This window comes from Geotrypetes seraphini, chromosome 9, assembly GCF_902459505.1.
Source record: "Geotrypetes seraphini chromosome 9, aGeoSer1.1, whole genome shotgun sequence".
NCBI classification, from domain to species: Eukaryota; Metazoa; Chordata; class Amphibia; order Gymnophiona; family Dermophiidae; genus Geotrypetes; species Geotrypetes seraphini.
The window spans coordinates 67,862,627-67,886,707 of record NC_047092.1 but is presented as its reverse complement, the minus strand read 5'-3'; the positions used below and the strand labels follow the sequence as shown (position 1 = coordinate 67,886,707).

The 24,081-nt window shown below is 42.3% G+C and overlaps 1 protein-coding gene across 1 annotated transcript in view; it reads left to right on the top strand.

Moving 5' to 3' along the window:
* The window catches only part of SLC38A1 (solute carrier family 38 member 1), a 193,130-nt gene that overhangs the window by 44,632 nt on the left and 124,417 nt on the right, over positions 1-24,081 (top strand). The window contains exons 2-3 of the mRNA XM_033957586.1: positions 15,199-15,407; positions 17,259-17,334. Coding sequence (XP_033813477.1) covers positions 15,289-15,407; positions 17,259-17,334 — 195 coding nt within the window. The 5' untranslated portion in view covers positions 15,199-15,288. The remainder of the gene's footprint in view (positions 1-15,198; positions 15,408-17,258; positions 17,335-24,081) is intronic.

The following is a 24,081-nucleotide window of genomic DNA, read 5'->3' as shown; positions in this document are numbered from 1 at the left end:
TTTGGGGACTCACTTTTATAATACTTTTTTCAAAGCCAGCGTTACCAATATGGATTAGTTCGTTGCATGATTGTTAGCACCTGCAACAACCTACAAGTACACATACTTATATTTCCATCTTGTGAAGATGAGTGTAACAACATTGGACTTTATATTTATCATCTGATCTCATCTTCTTCAGGATCCAGCTAAGTACTTTTTACACTGCTTGATATCTTTTGAGTCAGATTTGATTTAACCAGTATTGAAGGGTAGGTAGGCAGGTGAGTGCAATGATGTAGTTACAATACATTTTTATTCCTTAAACCTGTTGGTTTTGAATAAGATTTCACACTGAGTACTCTAATACATATTTTATTATATATATTTTTCATTTTTTGATGAATAATTTATAATTACATTCACTTTATTTTGATATACAGACCACAGACTATGCAACTTCCACCTCAACTGGCAAACAAGACGCCACCAACCCTACCCTAAGACAGCAAAAAGGCCTAAAAAGGTGATATCCACAAGAGGCTTTATCAACCCAGTGGAATTCTGGTCCCACTACGACATCACTTCCAACCCTGACCCTGACTCCTTTAATGTCGACGACTGGACAAACGCTAGCACACAGATCCTAAATTCATTGGCCCCCTTGAAAACAAAGAAAATGAGAAACAAAACTCTGGACGGCTGGTTTGATGCCGAACTTGGAGCAGTAAAACGAGAACTTCGAAAATTGGAAAGACTTTGGCTTAAATCCAATGACAACAAAGACAGATCCAACTGGAGAACAAAACTAAAAGATTACAAACATCTGATAACCACCAAACGCACTAACTTCTACGCCCAAAAAATCAGACCCCCTAACCCCGATATCAAAAACCTATTCAAAATAGTCAACCACCTCTACGATACTCAATCCCTTACCCGACCTTCCTCAGACTCACCCCCACCGGCCAATGACCTGGCCGCGTTCTTCAATAACAAAATCTCCAATCTCAGAACCACCCTACCTACTTCCTCCGACAACCATCTGAACTATCTGCACATTCAGTCCCATGACGACGAAACCAGGGCTGATTTTTACTGGAACAATTTCACCACCCCCACCTGGCAACAATTCTGCAAATTCTACTCAAAATACGCCAAATCCCACTGCAAACTAGATAGCTGTCCACCAAATGTAATGCAAGATGCCCCGATCTCTTTCAAAATCAAATTATATACTTGGCTCTCCTCCCAACTACAATTAGGCTCATTCCCTGTGGACCTAGGCCAGATTCTGATTACGTCTATCGTCAAAAACCCCAAAGATCCCATCTCCCTCATATCCTCATATCATTGCGAACATACCCTTCTTTACAAAGTTGATGGAAGGTCTGGTCAACCAAGATTTAACAACTTACTTGGAAAAATTCAACATCCTAAACGACAACCAGTCAGGTTTCCGCCCTGGACACAGCACTGAAACCGTCATCGCTTCTTTGGTAAATCACCTTCACAACCTGTTCAGCCAAGGCTCAAGTGCACTAGTCCTACAATTAGATCTTAGTAGCGCCTTTGACTTGGTTGATCATGCCATTCTTCTGGATTGTTTGGAGTCTCTCGGCCTCTCAGGCAACGTGTTAAAATGGTTCCAGGGTTTCCTAGGTCAACCTACCAAGTCTACCAAGTCTACAGCGACAACTCCCATTCCGCCAGCTGGGCCAACACCTAAGGAGTCCCACAGGGCTCCCCCCTGTCCCCCACGCTGTTCAGTATCAACCTGGTCGCCCTAGGGAATCTACTGCTAAACTTGAAGATCAAATTCTACATCTATGCTGACGACATCACCTTAGTCTTCCCCATCTCCAACATAACCCCCGAGATAAACAACCACCTAGCTTCAATCCTAACGCAAATCGAACTATGGATGGCCGACTTCAAACTGAAACTCAACTCAGATAAAACCAAATTCTTCCTGGCAAGCCCAAACGACAAAATCAAAGACACCTCAATCTCCCTGAATGGCCAAGACTTTCCCTTAACAAACTCCTTAAAAATACTCGGAGTGACTCTCGACCGCAACCTTACCTTCGAAGCTTACACCGACCTTCTGGACAAAAAAGGTTTCGCCACCTTATGGAAGCTAAGATCCATCAGAAAATACTTTGACGCCCCCTCATTCCGCATACTTGTGCAATCCTCCATCTTAAGTCTAATCGACTACTGCAACATCATCTACCTGGGATCTTTCAAAAAAACCACACAAAGATTGAGAATCATTCAAAACACGGCAATGCGACTGATCTTCGGACTAAAAAAATGGGAACACATAACTCCCTATTACCACAAACTTCACTGGCTACCCCTGGAAGCAAGAGTGCTATTCAAGTTCGCCTGTTTCTGCTACAAATCCATCCTTGGCTCGGCCCCCCTTTACTTAGTACCCCATTTTATCCTAGACCGCCCATCCAAACTCACACGTAGAACCCACCTGTTTAGCTACCCTACCCTAAGGACCTGCCGTTACAAAAGATATCTAAATAGAACTCTTGCCTTCCAAGCAGGTCAGCACAATAACTGGCTGGCCCACATCATCTCACGCACTTCATCCTACTTAAACTTCAGGAAACTACTAAAAACTAATCTTTTCACCCGATTCATACCCTAAGACCCCTATGCCCACCCTGGACCCTTCTATCTCTCTATGTCCTTTACGCAGATTGTCTTGACCTTCTTCCCTGTACCATTTCATTGCCATAATTGTACCCATCTTTGCTGACTGTACCATCCTTCGCTGATTGCACCACTGTTTTCTTTCTGTTTGTACCATTTTTTCTCTCTGTTGTACCATTTTTTTCTCTGATTGTAACATTGTACCATTTTCACTGATTGTCCAGCCCTTCTTCGTTGTAAACCGCCTCGAACTACTATGGCTTTGGCGGTGTATAAGAAATAAAATTATTATTATTATTATTATTATTCTATTATTCTATAAACCAGGGGTGTCCAACCTGCGGCCCCGGTCGAGGGCAATGTAGTGTTTTTCTCTGCTGCCCCTGGGTGTTTGCCGTCTTGCCGGTTCCCTCCTCTGTCTTGTTGCAGCATTTGCGTGTTTGTGTGGCCCCAGAAACACTTTTTCCGGCCAATGCGGCCCAGGGAAGCCAAAGGGTTGGACACCCCTGCTATAAACCACTCAGACTGCTCTATATAGTAGCAATCTTTCCTCCCTTCCTTTTACTTCCAAATATTATACCACAGGTGCCAGCAACCATAATACCACTTTACCTGTCCCTTAACTAACTCCTAACACAGAACTCCTACATAGATCTCTATGGCAACGCCAGCTTGGCTTATGCCACCAGACCCCTAGTGTCCAATCAATAAGAGAAACTCAGAAGTTACAGTTGCTGGAATCTCCACTTTGGCAGGTTCCAGGCTCCATTTTGGCCCATAGGCAATAACGGAGGGGAACATTTTGAGGATAATTTGGACAAATTTAAAGAAAAATGCTTCCCAGTTGGTGGATCAATTAAGCACAACTCTTTTTGATAACCCTGTGTTTTTAAAATTTTAAACCGTGCATTTTCCTGTGCGTCACACATTGTTCTTACCAAACTCTCCAAAAATCCAATAAAATTCCCAAATCATTGCATAAGTTATCTTAATAAATTTATTCTCTACCCACTTACACAGTCAGAACCATCAAATGCGTGCCCAAAACCCTCCAGGCCTTTGCAACTAGACCATTCCCTTACTGGACAAACTAAAACTTTTTACCCAACCATACCCCTCTTGATTCATCCTAAGGGACCCCCTAGGACCCCCTCTAAAATTGGACCCTGAAAAGGGCCCCAGCATGCTAGGATCTCCTGAGCTGCCCAGGAACCCTGAAGAACCCCCTTACAGACAGCAACCTCACAGGAGCCCAGAAGGCCTACCCCCACCCAAGAAGGTTAAAATTAATTTTAACCCCTGGTTACATTACTCTTTCACACTAGTATTGAATAACTTTGTCCCTTGAATGATGTAATAATTTAAAAGCTATTATATATTTACTTAGTTTCCCTTTCATATTATATAGTTTTAAAGCAGTGATAAGAGCAAAAACCTTTGCATTAATTCTATACTGCTGCTGAAAATTGACAATGAGTTTGTTTACAGCAGCTGCTGCTAAACATATTCAGACTTATAATTTAACTCTTAATACTTATTATGCACTATTTGGAGTTTATTTAAATTGGTAGTATAAAATTTGGATGTGACTAAACATTTTAAATAGAAAGATATAAACAAAATCTGAACTTTTTTTTCAGGGCTTACCCCTTCCCTTCCTATTCCTTTAAACCCCCTTTAAAGTGAGGGATGGGAATAAGATTCCAGGTCAGGTAGAAAAGTGGATAAAAACATAAGAATAGCCATACTGGGTTAGACCAATAGTTTATCATGTTTCCAACAGAAGCCAATCCAGGTCACAAATACCTGGCGGAAACCCAAATACCGTATATACTCGAATATAAACTGGGATTTTTGGGCCAAAAATGGGGGTCCTGGTTTATATTCGGGTCAATGCTCCCTCCCACAATTTTTTTTAAAGGCCGCCGCTGCCAGGATCGGCTCCCGTCTCCCTCCCTGCCCTAGCCTCATACGGTACCTCATCTTGGCGATTTGCGGTGGAGGTGCAGCGGGCAGGAGTGAACTTTCCAAGTTCCTGCCCTGCTGCTAACCAGCTGCCGCGAGTTCCTTCAGCCGCTGATTGGAATGAGCAGGAGCACGATTTGGCGCTGCTGCTCGGTACTGAGAGGCATCCTTACTGCCTCCTGCGAATTCTCAGGATAAGTGTATTAATTATTATGCACTTCTGTAGTTTAAAAATTGAATAAAGAATTAAAAAAAATAAAATAAAATCCAGTACCAAACAAGCCCATTTTTAAACTGCAAAACATCTATCGTGTTTTTTTGAAAATGACCATTTTTCAGATGTGCGTCTGTTTTTTAAACATTTTTTAACCTTCTTTATTCATTTTCAACATTACATTAAGTGTTAAAATATATTCATTCACAATAATAATAAATACATCACTTAAAAACAATCATTGATACATTTCATAAATTCTTATCCCCATCCCACCCCTTTCCCATCCCCCCTCCCATATATTCCATTATCATCTAAAACATGTAATAATCATTTCCCCCCTCCCTGCACCTAAATTGATAAATATAAGGGAAACAATTTCAAATTAATCTTTACAATACTTTGTTAATGGTTTCCATATATCCTGAAACTTCTTAAAATATCCCCGTTGCAATGCAATAAACATTTTTTAAAAAATAACCCAAACATATCCAGAAGAAAAAGGCACAAAACAAATTTCAAGTTTATTATGAATTTGATTAATCGTATATTCAAAATTCTAAGCGATGTACAAAAACAGTAAAATTACAAGTTTCTGGGGGAAACAAACCAAAAAAATAGGCTAACTTGACAAAACATATAATACAAAAGGAAAAAATGAGGAAAGAAATACAAGTTATTGATAGTAAATAAGACGAGTAAGGGAAAAAACAATAGGAGGGGGGAGAGCAGTGGGTTTTAAAAAAAATTGGGAACTAAGATTCAATTGAGGCTTCTAATCTAGATTTCTAGCTGTCAAATGCATCTTTAAAAACAAAGCATTTTAATTTGCTCTTGAATCTGTCTAAATTGCATTCTTCCCGTATGTAAATAGAGAGGGAATTCCATATTTGGGAAGCTGTGACAGAAAAGATGAATTGCCACCGTGTATTAATGTTTTTGAGTGAGGGAACTATTAATAGAAGTTGGTCGGTAGACCTGAGTAATCTTGGAGAAGTATGGGGAATCAATAATCTATGAATGAAGGCGGGAGTTTTATAAAGAAGAGATTTGAGAGTCAGCAGACTTAATTTATGTTATGCAGTGAGAACTGGGAGCCAATGCGCTTTATTAAGGAGAGGTGTCACATGGTCGAATTTCATGGCTTTCCTTATGAGTTTAATTGAAGCATTTTGAATGATCTGTAATCATCTGATTTCTTTTTGGGCAATTCCTTTAAATAGCGCATTGCAGTAGTCGATTTTTTAAATCACTAGCCATTTGGATGTGGAAGGGGCCAGCATTTTTAGTAGACTGGCTACACTGACATCCCAGCAGAGCAGTGAGGCACCTTAGGGGGCACTGCAATGAACTGCACATAAAAAGGCCTAGGTACACATAACCCCTTCATAGTGTATGGTGGACATCCTCCCAAAACAACCCAAAACCTACAACAGATGATGTGGAGGTAATGTGGTCAGCTCTGAAATCTACCCTACAGAAAGCAACCAACCTCTTTATAAGAACTGTGAATAAATGGCGGAGAAATAATAAACCCCAGTGGTTATCTGCGGAGATCTCGGAACTCGTACAACAGAAGAAAAGAGCATTTGTATCCTACAAACAATCACAATGACCAGAAGCCAAAGAAGCTTATCTAGAGAAATCTAGAACTGTTAAAACAGCGGTCAGAAACGCCAAACTCTGGATGGAAGAAAATTTAGCTAGGAATATTAAAAAAGGGGATAAATCCTTCTTCAGGTATGTTAGTGATAGAAAGAGGAATACAGACGGGATAGTGCGCCTGAGGAAACCCGACGGCAACTTTGCAGAATCGGACTCCGATAAAGCTGAACTACTGAACAAATACTTCTGCTCAGTCTTTACCTGTGAGGCACCGGTGAGTCTTTACCTGTGAGGCACAGCTGCAAACAAGGGAGAGCTCAGAAGACCCGTTCAGGAATTTTGAATTTTCTACCAGCAGCATCTACCAAGAATTGTCAAGGCTCAAAGTGAATAAAGCCATGGGACCGGATAAATTGCACCCCAGAGTGCTTAGAGAATTGAGATATGTCCTGGCAGAGCCGTTAGCCGCGCTCTTCAATCTTTCTCTGAGCACGGGAAAAGTTCCATTAGACTGGAAAACAGCTAACGTCATTCCGCTCCACAAAAAGGGATGCAGGTTAGAGACTGTAAATTACAGACCGGTAAGTCTCACGTCAATAGTGTGTAAACTTATGGAAACATTGATTAAACACAAATTAGACACGGTTCTGAATGATGAGAGACTGAGAGATCCCCACCAGCATGGATTTACAAAGGGGAGATCCTGCCAATCCAACCTGATCAGCTTCTTTGACTGGGTAACAAAAAAACTAGATAAGAGAGAGTCCCTAGATGTAGTGTATCTGGACTTCAGTAAGGCTTTTGATAGCATCCCACACCGTAGACTTTTGAACAAGATGAGTTCGTTGGGGCTAGGAGAAATATTAACTGCATAGGTTAAAGACTGGCTCAGTGGCAGACATCAAAGGGTGGTGGTAAACAGTACTCCCTCTGAAAAGTCGGAAGTGCACAGTGGAGTACCACAGGGCTCGGTCCTGGGTCCAATCCTATTTAATATCTTCATACGAGATCTGCCTCAGGGACTTCGGGGTAAAATTGCATTATTTGCCAATGATGCTAAATTATGCAACATAGTGGGCGGAGGTACCGTGCCTGACACTATGACACAGGACATACTTTTACTGGAGCACTGGTCTACCTTTTGGCAGCTGAATTTTAATGCCAAGAAGTGTAAAGTTATGCACCTTGGTAGCGGAAACCCATGCAGAACCTACACTGAATGGTGAGACCATAACTAGAACTGTTGCAGAATGGGACCTGGGAGTAATCATTGGTGAAGATATGAAGACAGTCAATCAAGTGGAGAAAGCCTCATCCAAGGCTAGACAAATACTGAGTTGCATCCGGAAAAGTTTTGTCAGCCGAAAGCCCAAAGTGGTAATGCCGCTATATAGGTCCATGGTGAGACCACATCTGGAATACTGTGTACAATTTTGGAGGCCACAATATCAGAAGGATGTGCTGAGAATAGAATCGGTTCAACGGTTGGCCACCAGGATGGTCTCGGGACTCAAGGATATCCCATATGAAGAACGTCTAGATAAGTTGCAGCTATACTCTCTCAAGGAACGCAGAGAGAGGCATGACATGATAGAGACGTTCAAATACGTTACTAGCCGTACTGAGGTGGAAGAAGACATCTTTTTCCTTACAGGACCTACTGTGACAAGAGGGAATCCGCTAAAAATCAGGGGCGGGAGATTTCATGGTGATACTAGGAAGTACTTCTTCACCAAAAGGGTGGTTGACCGTTGGAATGATCTTCCACTTCAGGTAGTTGAGGCCAATAACGTGACTGACTTTAAGAACAAATGGGATTAACATGTGGGTTCACTTCAAAGAAGAACTTAGGGGGGAGGGTTATTTGAGTGGGCAGACTTGTTGGGCCGAAGACCCTTTTCTGCCGTTATATTCTATGTTTCTACTGCACCCAACTGTACACCACACTGCCCATAACATCTGAAGCAAGCACATAGGCAGATATGTAATGTTTCATTTATATCTTTGGTGGATGGGAGGGTGTCAGTGATCACTGGAGGAGTTTGGGGGTCATGCCTACATCCCTCCAGTGATCATCTGGTCAGTTTGGGTACCTTTTTGGCACTTATTTGTTATTAAAACAGGTCTAGCCCTAAACATACAAATTGTACCCTGGACATATTCTTAAATGTTTGATCATGGCAGAAAAATATCCAAGTCATAAGCCCATCCTAGTTCTGCTCACATCACACCTCTAATGTACCCCCTTGAGATTTAGATGAACTATTAATCAACAGCATAGATGCCTGGCTAGAAAATAGGTTTTAAAAATAGTGAATTAGAAGGGTTTGGCAAGAAAAGCATCCATCTGCCACTTCTTGGATGTAATTCTTTTTTGAAAATGAACCCCTTTCTCTCTTCCTTTTCCTGAAACAGTGTTTACCAGAGAAACAGTCTTTGGCTCAGTCTTTAAACAAGATAGAAAGCTTTTTTTATTATTATTTAAAAGATTTATAATCTGAATTATCTAGAATGCCAAGCAAGGTACAGAAGAACAAATATAATAAAATCAAATACAGACTGAGATACCACAACTAACAACAAATACATAACAGAACTAGCACTGAGTATAATTGTATAATAAAATTCATTCTGCAATTTGATAAGCAGTCTGTGTCCTTCAAAAGCCTGTTGGAAAATAAATGTTTTCAAAAACTTCTTGAATGCTGTCAAGTTTTTAATTGCTGTCAAATATACTGGCAATGTGTTCCACAGTTCTGGTCCTGCAATATTAAAAAAAAACCTGCAGCTTCCCAAACAGTCTCACTCCATGAAGATGTTGGTGCAAAAAAAAGAAAAAAATACTAATCTTCCCCAAAATATCTATTTCAAATCTTCTGTTTGGCCCTTCTTACAAGCCTAGGCCAGGGGTAGGCAATTCTGGTCCTCGAGAGCCGGAGCCAGGTCAGGTTTTCAGGATATCCACAATAAATATGCATGAAATAGATTTGCATCTCAAGGAGGCAGTGCATGCAAATCCATCTCATACATATTCATTGTGGAGATCCTGAAAACCTGACCTGACTCTGGCTCTCGAGGACCGGAATTGCCCACCCCTGGCCTAGGGGGTCAAACAACTAACACATCCCTTGCACAATCACTCATAATAGAGAAAGCCTGACTTCTATTATGCTCTCCCCTCATCCGCTAGCCACAAAAAAAAACAAAAAACACTTTACTTACAAAGCAAGAGGTTGCTGAATTAACTTTCTGCTTTCATTTATCCAGGAGCAATACAATGATCTAACTGTTGGATACCATTCACAAGCCTTTCAGAGATCAGTTTCCTATTTACATTTCTTCAAGACAAAGTTAGACAAGTTCCTGCTGAACAAGAACATACGCTGGTAGGGCTAGTCTCAGTTAGGGCGCTGGTCTTTGACCAGAGGGCCAGACTGCTGGGCACAAAGGACCACTGGTCTGACCCAGCAGCGGCAATTCTTATGCTCAGATGTTATAGTGGCAGGGCTCTCAAACATGATGGGCTCCTCCCTTACTTCCTCCAGAGTATTTATTAGTTGCTTCCCTGTCCATGGGTTGGGGAGAATGTTCCTCCTTTCCCAGTGCCATGTTCTAGGGGTTTTAAAGCCTTTCCAATCTGTCTGGGTAACCAGGATTTTTCTCTGAACCTTTCTCCTCTTTTCTTGGGTGCCTAGTAACCTTTTACTAGAAGACTGTGGGCACTCTCCGTAAGTTCCAAGTTTATTTACATCTGGTTTTCCTATGCTGGCTTTATTCCATAAGGGGGGTAGGGAGTACTGGGCTTGAGGTGGCTGGTTCCTTACAATCCCTCTTCCATACAACTGACAGGGAGCCCCTGTTCAGGCAACCCCAGAAAGGTCCTTTAAGTTACTTTCAAATGCTGTAAGTGGCAGTGGCGTACCTAGGGTATGTGGCACCCGGGGCCCATCATTTTTTGACACCCTCTCCCATGTAAAAAATATTTTTTGTAATAACCACGAAACTGAATAAATGGTCAGAATAAAAACAGGCAATGAAAATTTTCTTTTGTTGTACTTCATATATGTAACCATTATTCCAAACAAAACACAATATAAATTAAGTCTGAATTGTCATGACATTAGAAGTACATATGGAGTAGTTGCAGGTGATGCTTGGGACAGTTCTGATTGTGTTAATTTTGTTTTATGTGTTTTTTGAATAGAAGGGTTTTTATTTCTTTTTTTGAAGGTTTTGTAGTCTGTGGTCGAGGTCAATAGGTTGTAGAGTTGGGGGGTCAAGTGTTGCAGCTCGAATGGCTAGGAGGTTGTCGAACAGTTTTTTTTTTTCTTTTGACGTTTTTGGTTGGAGGGTGTGTGAATGGTACATGAGTTCTCCTATGTCTGGTTGAGGTGGATTGAATTATTTAACTGAATAAATTAGTTACCCCCCCCCCATTCCACAAACATTAATTCTCTTCCATTTTTGTTCCCATTATAAAAAAAACACTGATAAGTTCCCAGAAAAAAATACATTAAAATATGAAGTGAAAACAAAGGCCCCTACAGATGAGAACATAACATAAGAATAGTCTAACTGGGTCAGACCAATGGTCCATCATGCCCAGTAGCCCATTCTCATGGCAGCCAATCCGGGTCACTAATATCTGGTCAAAACCCAAAGAGTAGCAACATTCCATGCTACTGATCCAGGGCAAGCAGACGCTACCCCCATGTCTTAATAACATACTATGGATTTTTCCTCCAGGAATTTGTCCACACCTTTCTTAAAACCAGCTACCATAACTTCTGGCCACTTCATTTTTAAGCTTAGATCTTTCCTTCCAAACAGAGACCTTGCTAGATGTCAAATACAGCAGAAGGTAACTTCACACGGATTTAGCTGTGCAGGAAATGTGAATCTCCTCATACACCCACCATAAAGTGCAAAAATGTGCAAAGGTCTGGTTTTTTCTTTCGATCAATACATAGCCTAATGCTATACAAGCAGCGCTGTTACAAACATATTCTGAAGGTCAATGCTAAGGTTAACAAAGTTTCCTTCCTTGGACCACAAGGAGATACTGACAAACCACTGGAAGAGATCCCAAAACAACTACCCAGGCACAACACCCAAAGACCCACTCAGTGTGTGAACCAGTTGAGTGGAGTGGACTAACTGGGAGGTGGAAATGGGCCCAGGGTTTGCTCAGCAGAATTTCCCAGACCACCTCTTCCTCTCAACACATTGACACGCTGCTGCCACCAAAACCACCACTAGGAACACCTCACCGGGTAGGCCAGCAATGCTTATAATAATAATAATAATAATTTTATTTCTTATATACCGCTATACCATAAGTTCAAAGCGTAAAACACATTATTATATTTTCTTATAAAACGCATATTTTAACTGAACTCTCTGACATCCTCAGTCTTGCCATTCACAAAACTAGAAGGAAGAAAAGTTCCCATTTCCTGCTGTCTCATGTCCCCGGCCCATACAATATTTTCCTACTGCAGACCCTTCAAAAGTCTAACCAAATTCTCATTTCACTTGCATTATAAAGTGCAGAGGATGCCATCTCTCCCCATTCCCAGGTCCTAAAGTCTAAGACAGTAGCGCAAACTAGTGCTGCCCGATTGAGAAAAAAAAATTTTTGATTCGATTCAGCCTATTGAATTGGTTTTTCGATTCGATTCGATTTTCCTGCCCAATTGGGTGTTTTTTTCAAATATCCTGATGGGTTTATTTTATAGCTCTTTCACCCCCTTTGGCTTCTCCTAACCACACTGGCACTGTGGTGTAAACAAAATAAAGAAATAAAAAGGACTTTTCCTCTCTCTGTTAAATCCTAGCTTACGTTTGCTAACATCAGCTCTGGCAAGATACACTTTTCAAATCTGATATATTGTAATCGCAAAACAGAAAATAAAATTATTTTTTCTACCTTTTGTTGTCTGGTCAATATTCAAATCTTGTTGGTCCTAGGCTCTGGTTGTCTTGCTTGCCAGGGACTCCTTCTTTCGCCGTGCTAACCATCCATCTGCCATCTCTGTCCTCCCCTTCCATTTCCCTTCCCTCCCCCGGAGGTCTGGCATCTTTCCTTTTTTCGTCTCCATCCACAGATTCACCTTTTCTCAACTCCCCACCACCCCAGGGTCCACCATCTCTCCCTTTCTCTTCCCAACTATCCTCCTATCCAGTATCTCTATCCCCCTCCACACCATCCCTTGTGTCCAACTTCTCTCCCTTTCTGTTCCTTCCCTCCCTAAATCCTATTATCCACCATTTTTCTCCCACTTCTCTGTTTTTAGACCCATTATTTCTTCCCCCAAAGTCTGGCATATGCACATATCTTTGAACCCCCCCTTCCCTCTCTCCTTCCGTGTACTTCTACACCAGGACCCCCTCCTCTGAAGGTCTGTCCCCCCCCAGACTGTACCTCCCCCTGAAGGTCTGTCCCCCTGAAGGCCTGCACCCCCCCGAAGGACTGCACCTCCCACCTGAAGGTCTGTCCCTCCCGAAGGCCTACCCCCCGAAGGCCTACACCCCACCCCTGAAAGACTGCACTCCCCCTGAAGGACTGTACCTCGACCCGAAGGTCTGTCCCCCCTGAAGGCCTGCACCCCCCCGAAGGACTGTACCTCCCACCCGAAGGCTTTTCCCATCTGAAGGCATACACCCCACTCCTGAAGGCCTGCACCCCCCGAAGGACTGTACCTCCCCCACCGAAAGGTCTGTCCCTCCCTGAAGGCCTACACCCCACCCCTGAAGGCCTGCACTCCCCCCCCTGAAGGACTGTACCTCCCCTGAACACCTACACCTTACCCCTGAAGGCCTGCCACCCCCCTCCCCCCCAAGGACTGTCTCTGCTGCAATCAGATAAAGGTGCGGGAGGCCACAGGAGAAGTCAGACACTGCCCGACTGACCCTCCCCCCTCGCCCCCTAAAGCAGGATTGGCAACGCTGCCTCTTGCTAGCTGGCTCCTGCTTTACAGGGCGAGGGAGGAGGGTCAGTTATAACACCACCAATGATACCTAACAAGCAGCTCAGCAGCAATACTTACGGTTCAGCTGAAACACTGCTACTCGCAGTCTCACACGCAGCTCGGGCTCCCTTTCCTGCTTCTGCCTCTGCCGCGATTCACCCCGCTGGAAACAGGAAGTTGGTGACAAAAGCGCGCCGTCAGAGTGCTATAAGCTCCGACGGGGGGTGTGGCCGTGGGGGAAGGAAGGTAAGGTAGAGAACTTAAAGCTCAGGGCAGGCTGGACCACGTCAGGGACTCGCGAAAGCCTTGGAATTGGGCCATAGGAAAGAAATTCCCGGGCCATGACTCCAAGGCCGGGAGCACCCCCCATGAGCTTGCACCTGGGGTGGACCGTCCCCCTCCCTGCTCCCCCTTGGTACGCCACTGGTAAGTGGCCTTTCTTTGGAAAAGATTGGAGATTTCTGCCTAAAAGATGATTTGCTGTGTTGGTAGCTGCTACTGCCAAAAAAGCCTTTAGTGTGAGTCATTTTGTCCTTCAGACAACAAACAGCATTGGGTAAACAGTTCTGTGTAGGATATAAAGAGTCTTGGGGTGGGAAGAAATAAAATAAGTAGCTAGTATAATCCATACCAGCATTTGTTCTCTCTTCTGCATTTCTCTGAGCACCCTCACTTCCTTCTTTTTTTATTACCAATCATAGTGAATGACTAATATGATTGCTTGCAGAAAGGATCCAGTATGACTTAAGATATCAGTTGGGTGCAGCAGCCCCAGGGCAGTCTGTATAACCTATTTTTTAAGGTTTTTCTAGCTGAAGGGCTAGTTTTCAATAAGGTGGCCAGCAGGGAAAGGATACACCTACGGTAATATTCAAAATTTAGGAAGTTGGTTGGGCTGAGAACTTTTCAGCACACCTCATACTGTTAACATCCCATCACATTGGCTTTAGGAGGCCCAATCAGGAACTCATTCAGTTAAACACTTCTGCCTTAAGCAAAACTATCTTAAATGCCTTGGGCTGCCAGCTTAGTGTTGTCATATTTTTCAATCTCCACCACTTCTGTATTCATAAATTTTGGTGGGCATTGTTCTCTATTTTCTAGCTTAGAAAGTATGTTTTGATGTGCTTGCTTTAATTTATCTGCATGGGTGTTAATTGCTGCCAGCTCCTCATCCTGCACTTCCAACAGCTGCTCTACTTCTTCTACTCAGTTCCCTCAAGTCTGCGATATCCTGCCATAGTTGTTAGGAGGTCTTTCACCACTGCCTCCAGTGCAGCCTTTAACTAATCTAATCTAATCTTTGGTTTATATCGGGTCATCTCCCAGTGCAGCTCGACTTGGTTCACATATAATTAAGCACTTTCATCTCTGCCGCTGTAACCAGGGTAGCCAGCAGGCCCACCTCACTGTCACAGTCACATTCTGAGACTGAATCTTGCATGTGTTCTGAGGCCTACACAGAAGCATACACAAGTCTCTTTAGCACGTCCCTTCCATGTATCTAAAAGAATGTTGTAAGATCAAACTCCACCTATTGGAAGAAGAAAAGAACTGTGGATGGACTCTCTGTAAAATATAAAGGATGGCTTCTGATGGAGTGCCACAATTAGCCTGCCATCTTGAAAATGAAATTGTTTTCTCCTCTTGAATATTGTATTTAAATATTAGCAATAAACAGATTTCTATACTAAAAAGCTTTCATTGTACCTCTTTTTAGTTGTTTTAACAATGAAGTTTGTTAAAATCTTGCATAGCTTTTCCATTGAATCTTATTTTCTTTCTCTTTTTAAGGTTAATCAAGATTTCAAGGCAGCTACAAGTGGTGATATCAACTGAACACTAACCTTGGACTTGTGGGAGTTCTTAAGCTAGTCAACAGCAATGCATTTCAAAAGTGGTTTGGAATTAACAGAGCTGCAGAATATGAACACACCTGAAGATGACAATATCAGTAATGATTCCAATGACTTGATAGAGGCAGACAATGGTCAGATAAGTAGGTGGGTGTTATTCTGCAGACTTCTTGCGTAGTGGAGATAGTGATGCTATGGTTCTTTCTCATCTCTCTCCAAAAAGTCATGATCTATTTGAGTTATTTAATGGTTTTCATAGCTGGCATCAGTGGATAAAGACTGGCATGGCAAATAAAGCTGCTTACAATGATCCTTTTTTTTTTTTTTTTGACAAGGCAGTTCAATCCTTAATCTTCATCTCTTCTAGCTCATCCAGTTAGGTCATTATGTTGGTAGACTTGAGCCAGAGGGCATGTAATATGGCTTCTTTGGTAACATTTAATCATCTGAGCTATGTGACTGGCCCTGAAGTGAGCTTGATATAATGGGTACAGAAAGTTCTTAACAATATCTGTCTGGGTATGAAAAGCAGAATGCATTTTAGTTGGACCTTTCTAAAGCAGATTCTAGGAACCATAAAAGAAATTACTAGTTTACCTTCATGCTTTAATCTGCTTCTGACCTGCAAAAATTATTAAACTTGGAGAGGCTTGGAGGAATAGCCAATTGGTTAGAGCAGTGGGCTAAGAACCTGGGAAGCCAGGGTTCAAATTTTACTGCTGCTGCTTGTGATTTAAACCTTCTATTTGCTAGAAGCACAAACTTAAAATGCAACAGGGAAATACATATCTTCTGTACCTGACTGCTAACTTGCCTTGAGCTATATTCAAGATTCCTTACAGGAAGATAATTACCGTAGAAGGTAAATATTGTCAATTATGAGGCAAGAGCCCAATTACATGACCTTTGTGAATCACTGAAGATCTGGCTTTTTGGTCAGGTATTTTCTTAGATTTATTTATGTGTGAGAAATGTAGTTTTAATATGTCAATGAATTTTTTATTTATGGTTACCTAGGGATGAATTTGTATTGATTTTTTTTATAGCTGGTCATGATGGTTTCACTTATCAAAATGATTGGATTTTGTTTTATTTTAACAGTGTTTCACCAGATGTTGGGATTCTGTAATGAGGGTTGTAGCAGATTGTGTGCTATTAAATTAATGTTGTATAGTTCTAGATATATTCTGTGCTTTTCAAAGGAGTTACAGTAAGTATAGTGTCTCATTTTCAGACCATGCACTGGATGCTTTGCACAGTAGTGTTTGACTAGGGTGACTATAATCTATATAGTTCTATGTCAAAGAAAACAGGCTGAGCTGCTTGGTTTCGTTCCATTGCATACATGGAGACGTAATTCTTATTTCTCAATTGGTTTTGATAAATCAAACAAATTTCTCTCCTTCTCAAACAGGATGGGACTCTGTCCCCTTGCCTCTGCTCACAAACCTACTCTCCCTCTCTGAAACAGAAAAGGGGCCTCCTGATTTCATCTGTCACCACCAAAACAGAATGGATTTTCTCCAAATTTCCTCTCCCATCCAATGTACCCTTTAGGAAAGAGCTTATAAATCTGTAACCTGCAGCTTCTTTGCTGACAATCATTTTTAGGTGTTTAACTCCATGATTAAATCCTTAGGGCTAGATTTGTAAGATACTAGCACGTTAATGCAAACTAACATGCATTAATGTGCATTATTTACTTCATGCCCCCTTTTTATGCTTTGAGACCTATTTACTACTGATTCACATTAACTGTTAGCACACATTAGTAAATCTAGACCTTAATGAATAAATCCTGATTGTGTGTACAAATCATCCAGAAAATACTCTCAAATTGTCCTCTTACCAAAAATATTTCTTTTATGTTCACTAGCTGTGAATTCTGCCACCTATAATGTATTTTCTTTTTAAAAAAGCATATTAGATTTGCCTAGTATAAGACAGTTTTCGAATCCGATGCAAAATATCACACATTGTCTTCTGATTTCCTTGTAGCAAATTCATTGCTGATCGTGAGAGCCGGAGAAGCCTTACCAACAGCCACCTGGAAAAAAGGAAATGTGATGATTATGTAAGTGTCTCTGTGGTTGAGAAAAATGAATATTTCGCATAAGTGCAAGGATAAATTATACCTTTTTGGTATGTTTTGCTAATACTGAAGGTCCTTGAATTAACTGGGCATGTAATAGTTTCAAATGCCAGTGTATTTATTTGAATGTGCTGATTATTTGAGTACATTTTTAAAGCCAGAAATCAGATTTATTTAAAGACTGGCCAAAACTAGCCACAAAAAAGTACAGATATTGAAGGTTCATTTAATAAAATACTGCTAGATCAGGGATCTCAAAGTCCCTCCTTGAGGGCCGCAATCCAGTCGGGTTTTCAGGATTTCTCCAATGAATATGCATTGAAAGCAGTGCATGCACATAGATCTCATGCATATTCATTGGGGAAATCCTGAAAACCCGACTGGATTGTGGTCCTCAAGGAGGGACTTTGAGATGCCTGTGCTAGATATTTTGCATAAAATGTCTTTTTATTAATGTATCATTGTTGAGTGTGAAAACATAAAAGTTATAGCTATAATACCAAGAAATTTGTTCCATTAAGCAAAAATAGAAAATTTTAAGAAAAATGTAGCTTTATGTATTCAATGACTTTGAGCTACCCCAGGATGGGCTTTCAAATTTATTTATTTTTTAATTTTCTAATCAAGCACAATCAAATTCAGGGGAAAAACAATTCGCACAATTTTTTCAACTTTGTTTTTTCTGGACAACTCTTTTGTTCATATTGGGTCTGATCCTAGAATGGCAATCTTATGAGACTGCTGCTGGAAGTTGTGGCAATCATTTTTACTACAGAGATGGCATGAGCAGAAGCAAATAGGGTTCACTTCTGCCCCAACATGCCACTAGACCACCAGAGCAGTATGATAGGCCTGGAGAGGGGTTCCTCTGTTGGGGAGATGGAGGGAGAAAGTAAGTAGCAGTTGTGTCAAGTGGGAGGGGGAGCAGGCAATGGTGGCGGCAACAGGACACCACAGGGAAGGAGAGAATGGGAAGGAAATAAATATAGGTCTCAAATATAAACCAAGATTCAATTTTTTGTGCCCCAAAATATTGCTTTATGTTCAAATTTATATTTTAGTCGGCAGAGCTAATATACAGTACATATTTACCGCTGACTGCAAGACATTATTTGTAGACTGAGATTCAGCCATTTCATGAGTAGCCTGTCCTCTAATTTAGTAGGCCTAAAACAAATGTATATGCTGTTCATGTATCAGCACTGTTTGAATTCATTTATGATTCCCACTCTACTCTACCCTAACTCCACCACAGCCTATTCAGGGATAATGGTACAGCAGTTATAATAGATTTTTATTCTGCTATTGTCCATACAAGGAGGTACTGAAAAGTTCTCAGCCCAACCAACTTTCTAAATTCTGAGCATTATTTTGCCACTTTAGCTAAAAAGAGAGTTACTTTATTTTGCAAAGTGCCAATTCGCAGAATCATAATGCTGTGTTTTGACATTGTTTCAGATCACTGATTAAACCATGTCAACAGAAAGTGTGGAATTTTTAAGTGTGGAACTTCAAGCCATCATGAAGTTCCTTTTCCTGCAGAAGAAACATGGAGGTATTATGCAAACATTGAGTGACAAATTCCCATCATACTCCACAGTGAATAAGTGGTGTGCAAACTTTCAGCTTCGAAATTCAAGATCGAAGATGCAGCAAGGTCTGGGAGGCCTCAAACGGTGTCAGTTCCTGAAATTGTTGGCCATGTCCATGACCCGATTTTGGCAGATCGGTGAATATCGGCTAAAACAATTGCTGAGACACTACAGATATCCAGGGAACATGTTGGTTGTATAGTCCACAAGCAACTGGGTATGCAGAAGCTGTCAGCCAAGTGGGTACCCAAATGATGGAATGCTGAAGATAAACGACTTTGAGTGGACACTTCCAAGCTGATTTTGTAGCATTTTCAGCCAACTGGTGCCAACCTTTTGGAACAACTAGATACTGTTGATGAAACATGGTTACCCCACTATGATCCTGAGACAAAAGAGCAGTCTATGCAATGGCAGCATTCAAGTTCTCCAAGGCCAAGGAAATTCAAGACCCAAAAGTCAGCAGGCAAGGTCATAGCCACAGTGTTTTGGGATCAGACAGGTATTGTAATGACTATCTTCCAAGAGGGCAGATAATTAATGCAGAATACTACTGTAACTTACTGTGCCGATTAAAAAAGGCATTGAAAGAAAAAAGGAGAGAGAAGCTCCAGAAAGGAGTTCTCTTTTTGCAAGACAATGCACCAGTTCACAAGGCTGGTAAAATGATGGATGTTATGACACAGTTGGGATTTCAGTACATAGACCATCCATCTTATTCACTAGACCTTGCTCCATCTGACTATTCTCTGTTTCCAAACCTTAAAAAGAATTTAAAGGGCAACAATTTCTGAGTGATTCAGAGGTGATTGCAGCAGCGGAGCAGTATTTCAGTGACCAGACATCAGAGTATTTTTTAGAAGGGCTATAGAAACTTGAAACACGATGTGCCAAGTGTGTTGAATTTAAGGGTGAATATGTGGAATAACTTGTAAGTTTCATGACTCCACTTCATTCCCTTCTTGGTTGGGCTAAGAACCTTTCAGCACCCCCTCATATATGGGCTGTTAATAATATACCAATAATGGATTTAGACAAATACTATTTAAATTGCTGGGGGTCCTTAGGGTCTGCATTAGGCATGATGGCGATGGCAGCATTGGAGAACAGTCCTCAGCACACACCATGTTCAGGCAAGGACCCAGAACTGGACCAGGAGGTTCAATCTGACATCAAGTAGGAGGATGGAAAGTCAGATTCCATGCCCCTTTTGTCCCAGGTTGCAGTTTCCCTGGCAGAGTCTGTTTCTCGGCATGAGAGGCAGTCAAGAAGCAGTAGTGGCCCTGGACCACAGAAAAGACTTCACGGCTGTTCAACGTATCCACATTCTAGGACTTAATTTCTAATTCTTTGTGAGAATTGAAGCTGGATATTCTGCTAGCCTCCGTGTCCCAATGCTCCATTATGAGCAGTTCAGTTATTCCAATCACATTCTTTCCCTCGCATACTAACATCACAAAGTTGGGAGTTGCCAGAGGGGTCCCTGTGAATGGCTATGACTCCGGATTTCCAACAGCTGTTTGTTCAGCTGAAGGTGGATTCGCTGATAATTCAGGTTACCAAATGAACTTCCTTGCCCAATGAAGGAGGTGTGATATTGAAGGATACTCAGGATCGCAAGGTAGATGTGGTCCTCAAGACAATATGAAGCTTTAGCCTTAGGAATCAAGGCGACAGTAGCAGCTTCCTTTGTGCCTGACTTGGGTTCCAGTCTTGGAAGAATACGAGGACCCTCAACTCATCCTTTCCTGGGTGAATTAACTTGTATATATAGTTGATGCTTTGTATGACATCATAAGTGTCATGAACAAAGTGTCAGCTTATTCTGTCTCCGCCCGACGGATGCTCTGGATCAGACAGTGGACTGGAAATTTGGCTTCTAAGGCCACATTTAGCAGGCTTCCTTTCCAGAGGCAGATGCTATTTGGAAAGGGTCTGGACGTCTTTTGGCTAATATTATGGACCATCACCTCGGGCGGCTTGGGGTTCAGGATGCTGGAATTTTTTAGGCTCTCAAAGATTTTGTTCTTACATAGGAGGCCAAGCAACATGGAGTTCCTTTCAGGGATCAAGGGAGAAGTTCAGAGAAGGCAAAAGGTAGCAAGCCTCTGGGTATTGCCCCTCTCCATCCTCCATGAAAGCACAGTGACGCCAGGTCAGTGGCCACATACCCCCAGATATAAGAGTAGGCTGTCTGCTTATTGGTCGGTCTGACCCACAGATAAGTGCAGATTATTGGGTCCTGGGGGTTGTTCAAGAAGATTAAAAAATTGTGCTCTGTGCCTCCCTCTTCGACCTTTTTGTAGATTCCCTGGCTGGCCAGAGAGCCCTCAGAGTCCCAGCAATGGTGCAAAGGCTCCTAGATCTTTGAGCCAGTTCCAGATGAAGAATTGGGCTTGAGAAGATACTCCATATACTTTATAGTGCAAAAGAAAGGCTCAGATGACTGGAGGCCAATTCTGGACCTCAAGTCAGTTAATGCTGCACTGAAAGTGTCATGCTTCCACACGGAGATCGTTTATGTGGTCATAGTGGCAGTGGTGCTGGGGGAATTTCTTGCTTCCCTTGATTTCACAGAAGTATGTCTCCACATTTCCTATTTTCTGACTCACAGGAAGTACTTGAGGTTCCTGGTGCTGGTGCAGCATTTCCAGTTTTCCACTCTCCCCTTCGGTCTAACAATGGTGCCTCGCACCTTTACCAAAGTAATGGTGGTGGTAGCAGCACACCTCCGCAAAGCTGGGATCGAGGTGCACCCATATTTGGACAATTGGATAATCAGGACCCCATCCAAAGAGGAGGGTGAATTGACAGTCTTGAGAGTGGTCCAATTCCTGCACGGCTTGGAATGGATTGTCAACTTCAAAAAGAGTCATTTGGAACTGACCCAGTGCCTGGAGTACCTGGGAGTTCTGTTTGATATGGACGTAGACCAGGTTTTTCTTTCACAGTCATGCAGGCAGAGACACCAGAAGCAGATATCAGACCTGCTACTGAGGCTGGCTCCTATGGCGTGACATTATATGCAGGTCCTGGGATCAATGGCGGTCTCCTCATACGAGCTTGTTTCATCATCCGCTTCCATGGACATGAATGAGGAACATCTTGCGGTGATAGTTGCAGATAGCTCCCCTCTCAAAGGGCATGCCACTCTGCATTTCTTCCTGTGAGATACTGATAACTGATGCCAGCCTTTATGGTTCAAGAAGTCTAGACGTAGCCAGAAAAGACTCTTATATGTGTTTCCCCCATGGCCCATGCTACTCTTTAGGTACTAGTGTCCTGGATTGGCTACCGTGAGGATGAGCTATTGGGCTTGATGGACCATTGGTCTGACCCAGTAAGGCTATTCTTATGTTCTTATTTGCAGGAACGCGAGTCATCTGGGGTTGGTAGTCTTAGTGACTCCCAATTATCCCCGCAGACTGTGGTATGTGGACCTAGTTCATCTACAGAGACACAAAGGCCTCAGATCGACAGTTTAGGTGGATCTCTTGACTTAGTTCCCATCGAGAATCCCGAACACTTTGGGCTTATGGCATGGCTCTTGAGCGGGCTGTCCTAGTAAGGAAGGGATACTCGGAGGTGATCGTTTCCACTCTTAGAGCCAAAAAGCCCTCAACAGTGCCGGCCTATGCTATGGCCTAGAACAGAGTTTCTCAACTTCTTCAAGCCAAGTACCTCCTAAGTCTAACAAATTTCAGCCAAGTGCCCCCACCCAATAATAGTGCTAATTGTAATGCAATTTCTTCCATCCATTTTTCATATACACATAATATAATATACCACATAATGGTAACCACAAAATTAAAAAAAAACACAAAGCACATTGTACACAGAGAAAATGTTAATTATCATTTATATTTGGTTTGGGGGTGGGTTCAAAGAGGTCAAGACAGATGACTTTCAAATATGCATTGTCACCTCAGTACCAACTATAGAAAAATAGACAAATATAGTACAAAATATAGACAGCAAATATAAATTCTCAAAACTAAATCACTAAATTGAAAATAAAATTATTTTTCCTACCTTTGGTGATTTCATGAGTTTCTGGTTGCACTTCCTTCTGACTGCATCCAATTTTTATTTCTTTCTGACTCCTGCATGCTTCCTCTCCTCTGGACTTCATTCCCTTCCCCAACCAACATCTCTCTCTGTCCCTCTATGAGTCCACTTTCCTTCCTCTCTCCTCCAGTCCCATTGGCAACATGTCTCCCTCTCTCTATCTGCCCTCTCATTCTCTCCCATGTTGCAAAGGGAGTGGGGAAAGAGAGAGAGAGATATAGGTACATTTCTCCCACTTCCTCTACTGCCAAATCCAACATTTCGCCCTCCTGGGGAAAGAGAGAGAGAGAGAGATAGGTACATTTCTCCTACTTCCTCTACTGCCAAATCCAACATTTCGCCCTCCTTTCCACCAGTTCAACATTTCTTTATTTCTGCCTCCTGCATGCTTTCTCTCCTCCAGTCCTCATTCCCTCCCCCAACCATCTCTCTCTCTCCCTCCATGAGTCCAACTTTTTACTCTCTGCCCTCTCCCCCTTCCCCTGAGTATGACATTTCTCCTTTCCTCCTTTCTACCCTTCCCATCCACATCTTCCTCTCCATGAGTCCAACACTTTCTGCCTCCTGCATACTTTCTCTTTCTCCTCGCCCCTTCCCTCAAGTGTGACATTCTTCCTTCCCACCTCCAATCCATCTCTCCCCAACCCTACTCACAACATAAGAATTGCCACTGCTGGGTCAGACCAGTGGTCCATCGCGCCCAGCAGTCTGCTCCCGCGGTGGCCTCCAGGTCAAAGACCAGAGCCCTTACTGAGATCAACCCTACCTACGTACGTTCCTGTTCAGCAGGAACTTGTCCAACCTTGTCTTTAATCCTTGGAGGGTGTTTTCCCCTATAACAACCTTCGGAAGACCGTTCCAGTTTTCCACCACTCTCTGGGTGAAGAAGAACTGGAACACTCTTCTGGAAGATTTATAAGGGAAAACACCCTCCATGGATTCAAGACAAGGTTGGACAAGTTCCTGCTGAACCGGAACGTACGGGGGTAGGGTTGATTTCAGTTAGGGCTCTGGTCTTTGACCTGCTCCCTCCCCATGCACCATTTCTTCCTCTCCACACCATGTCCTT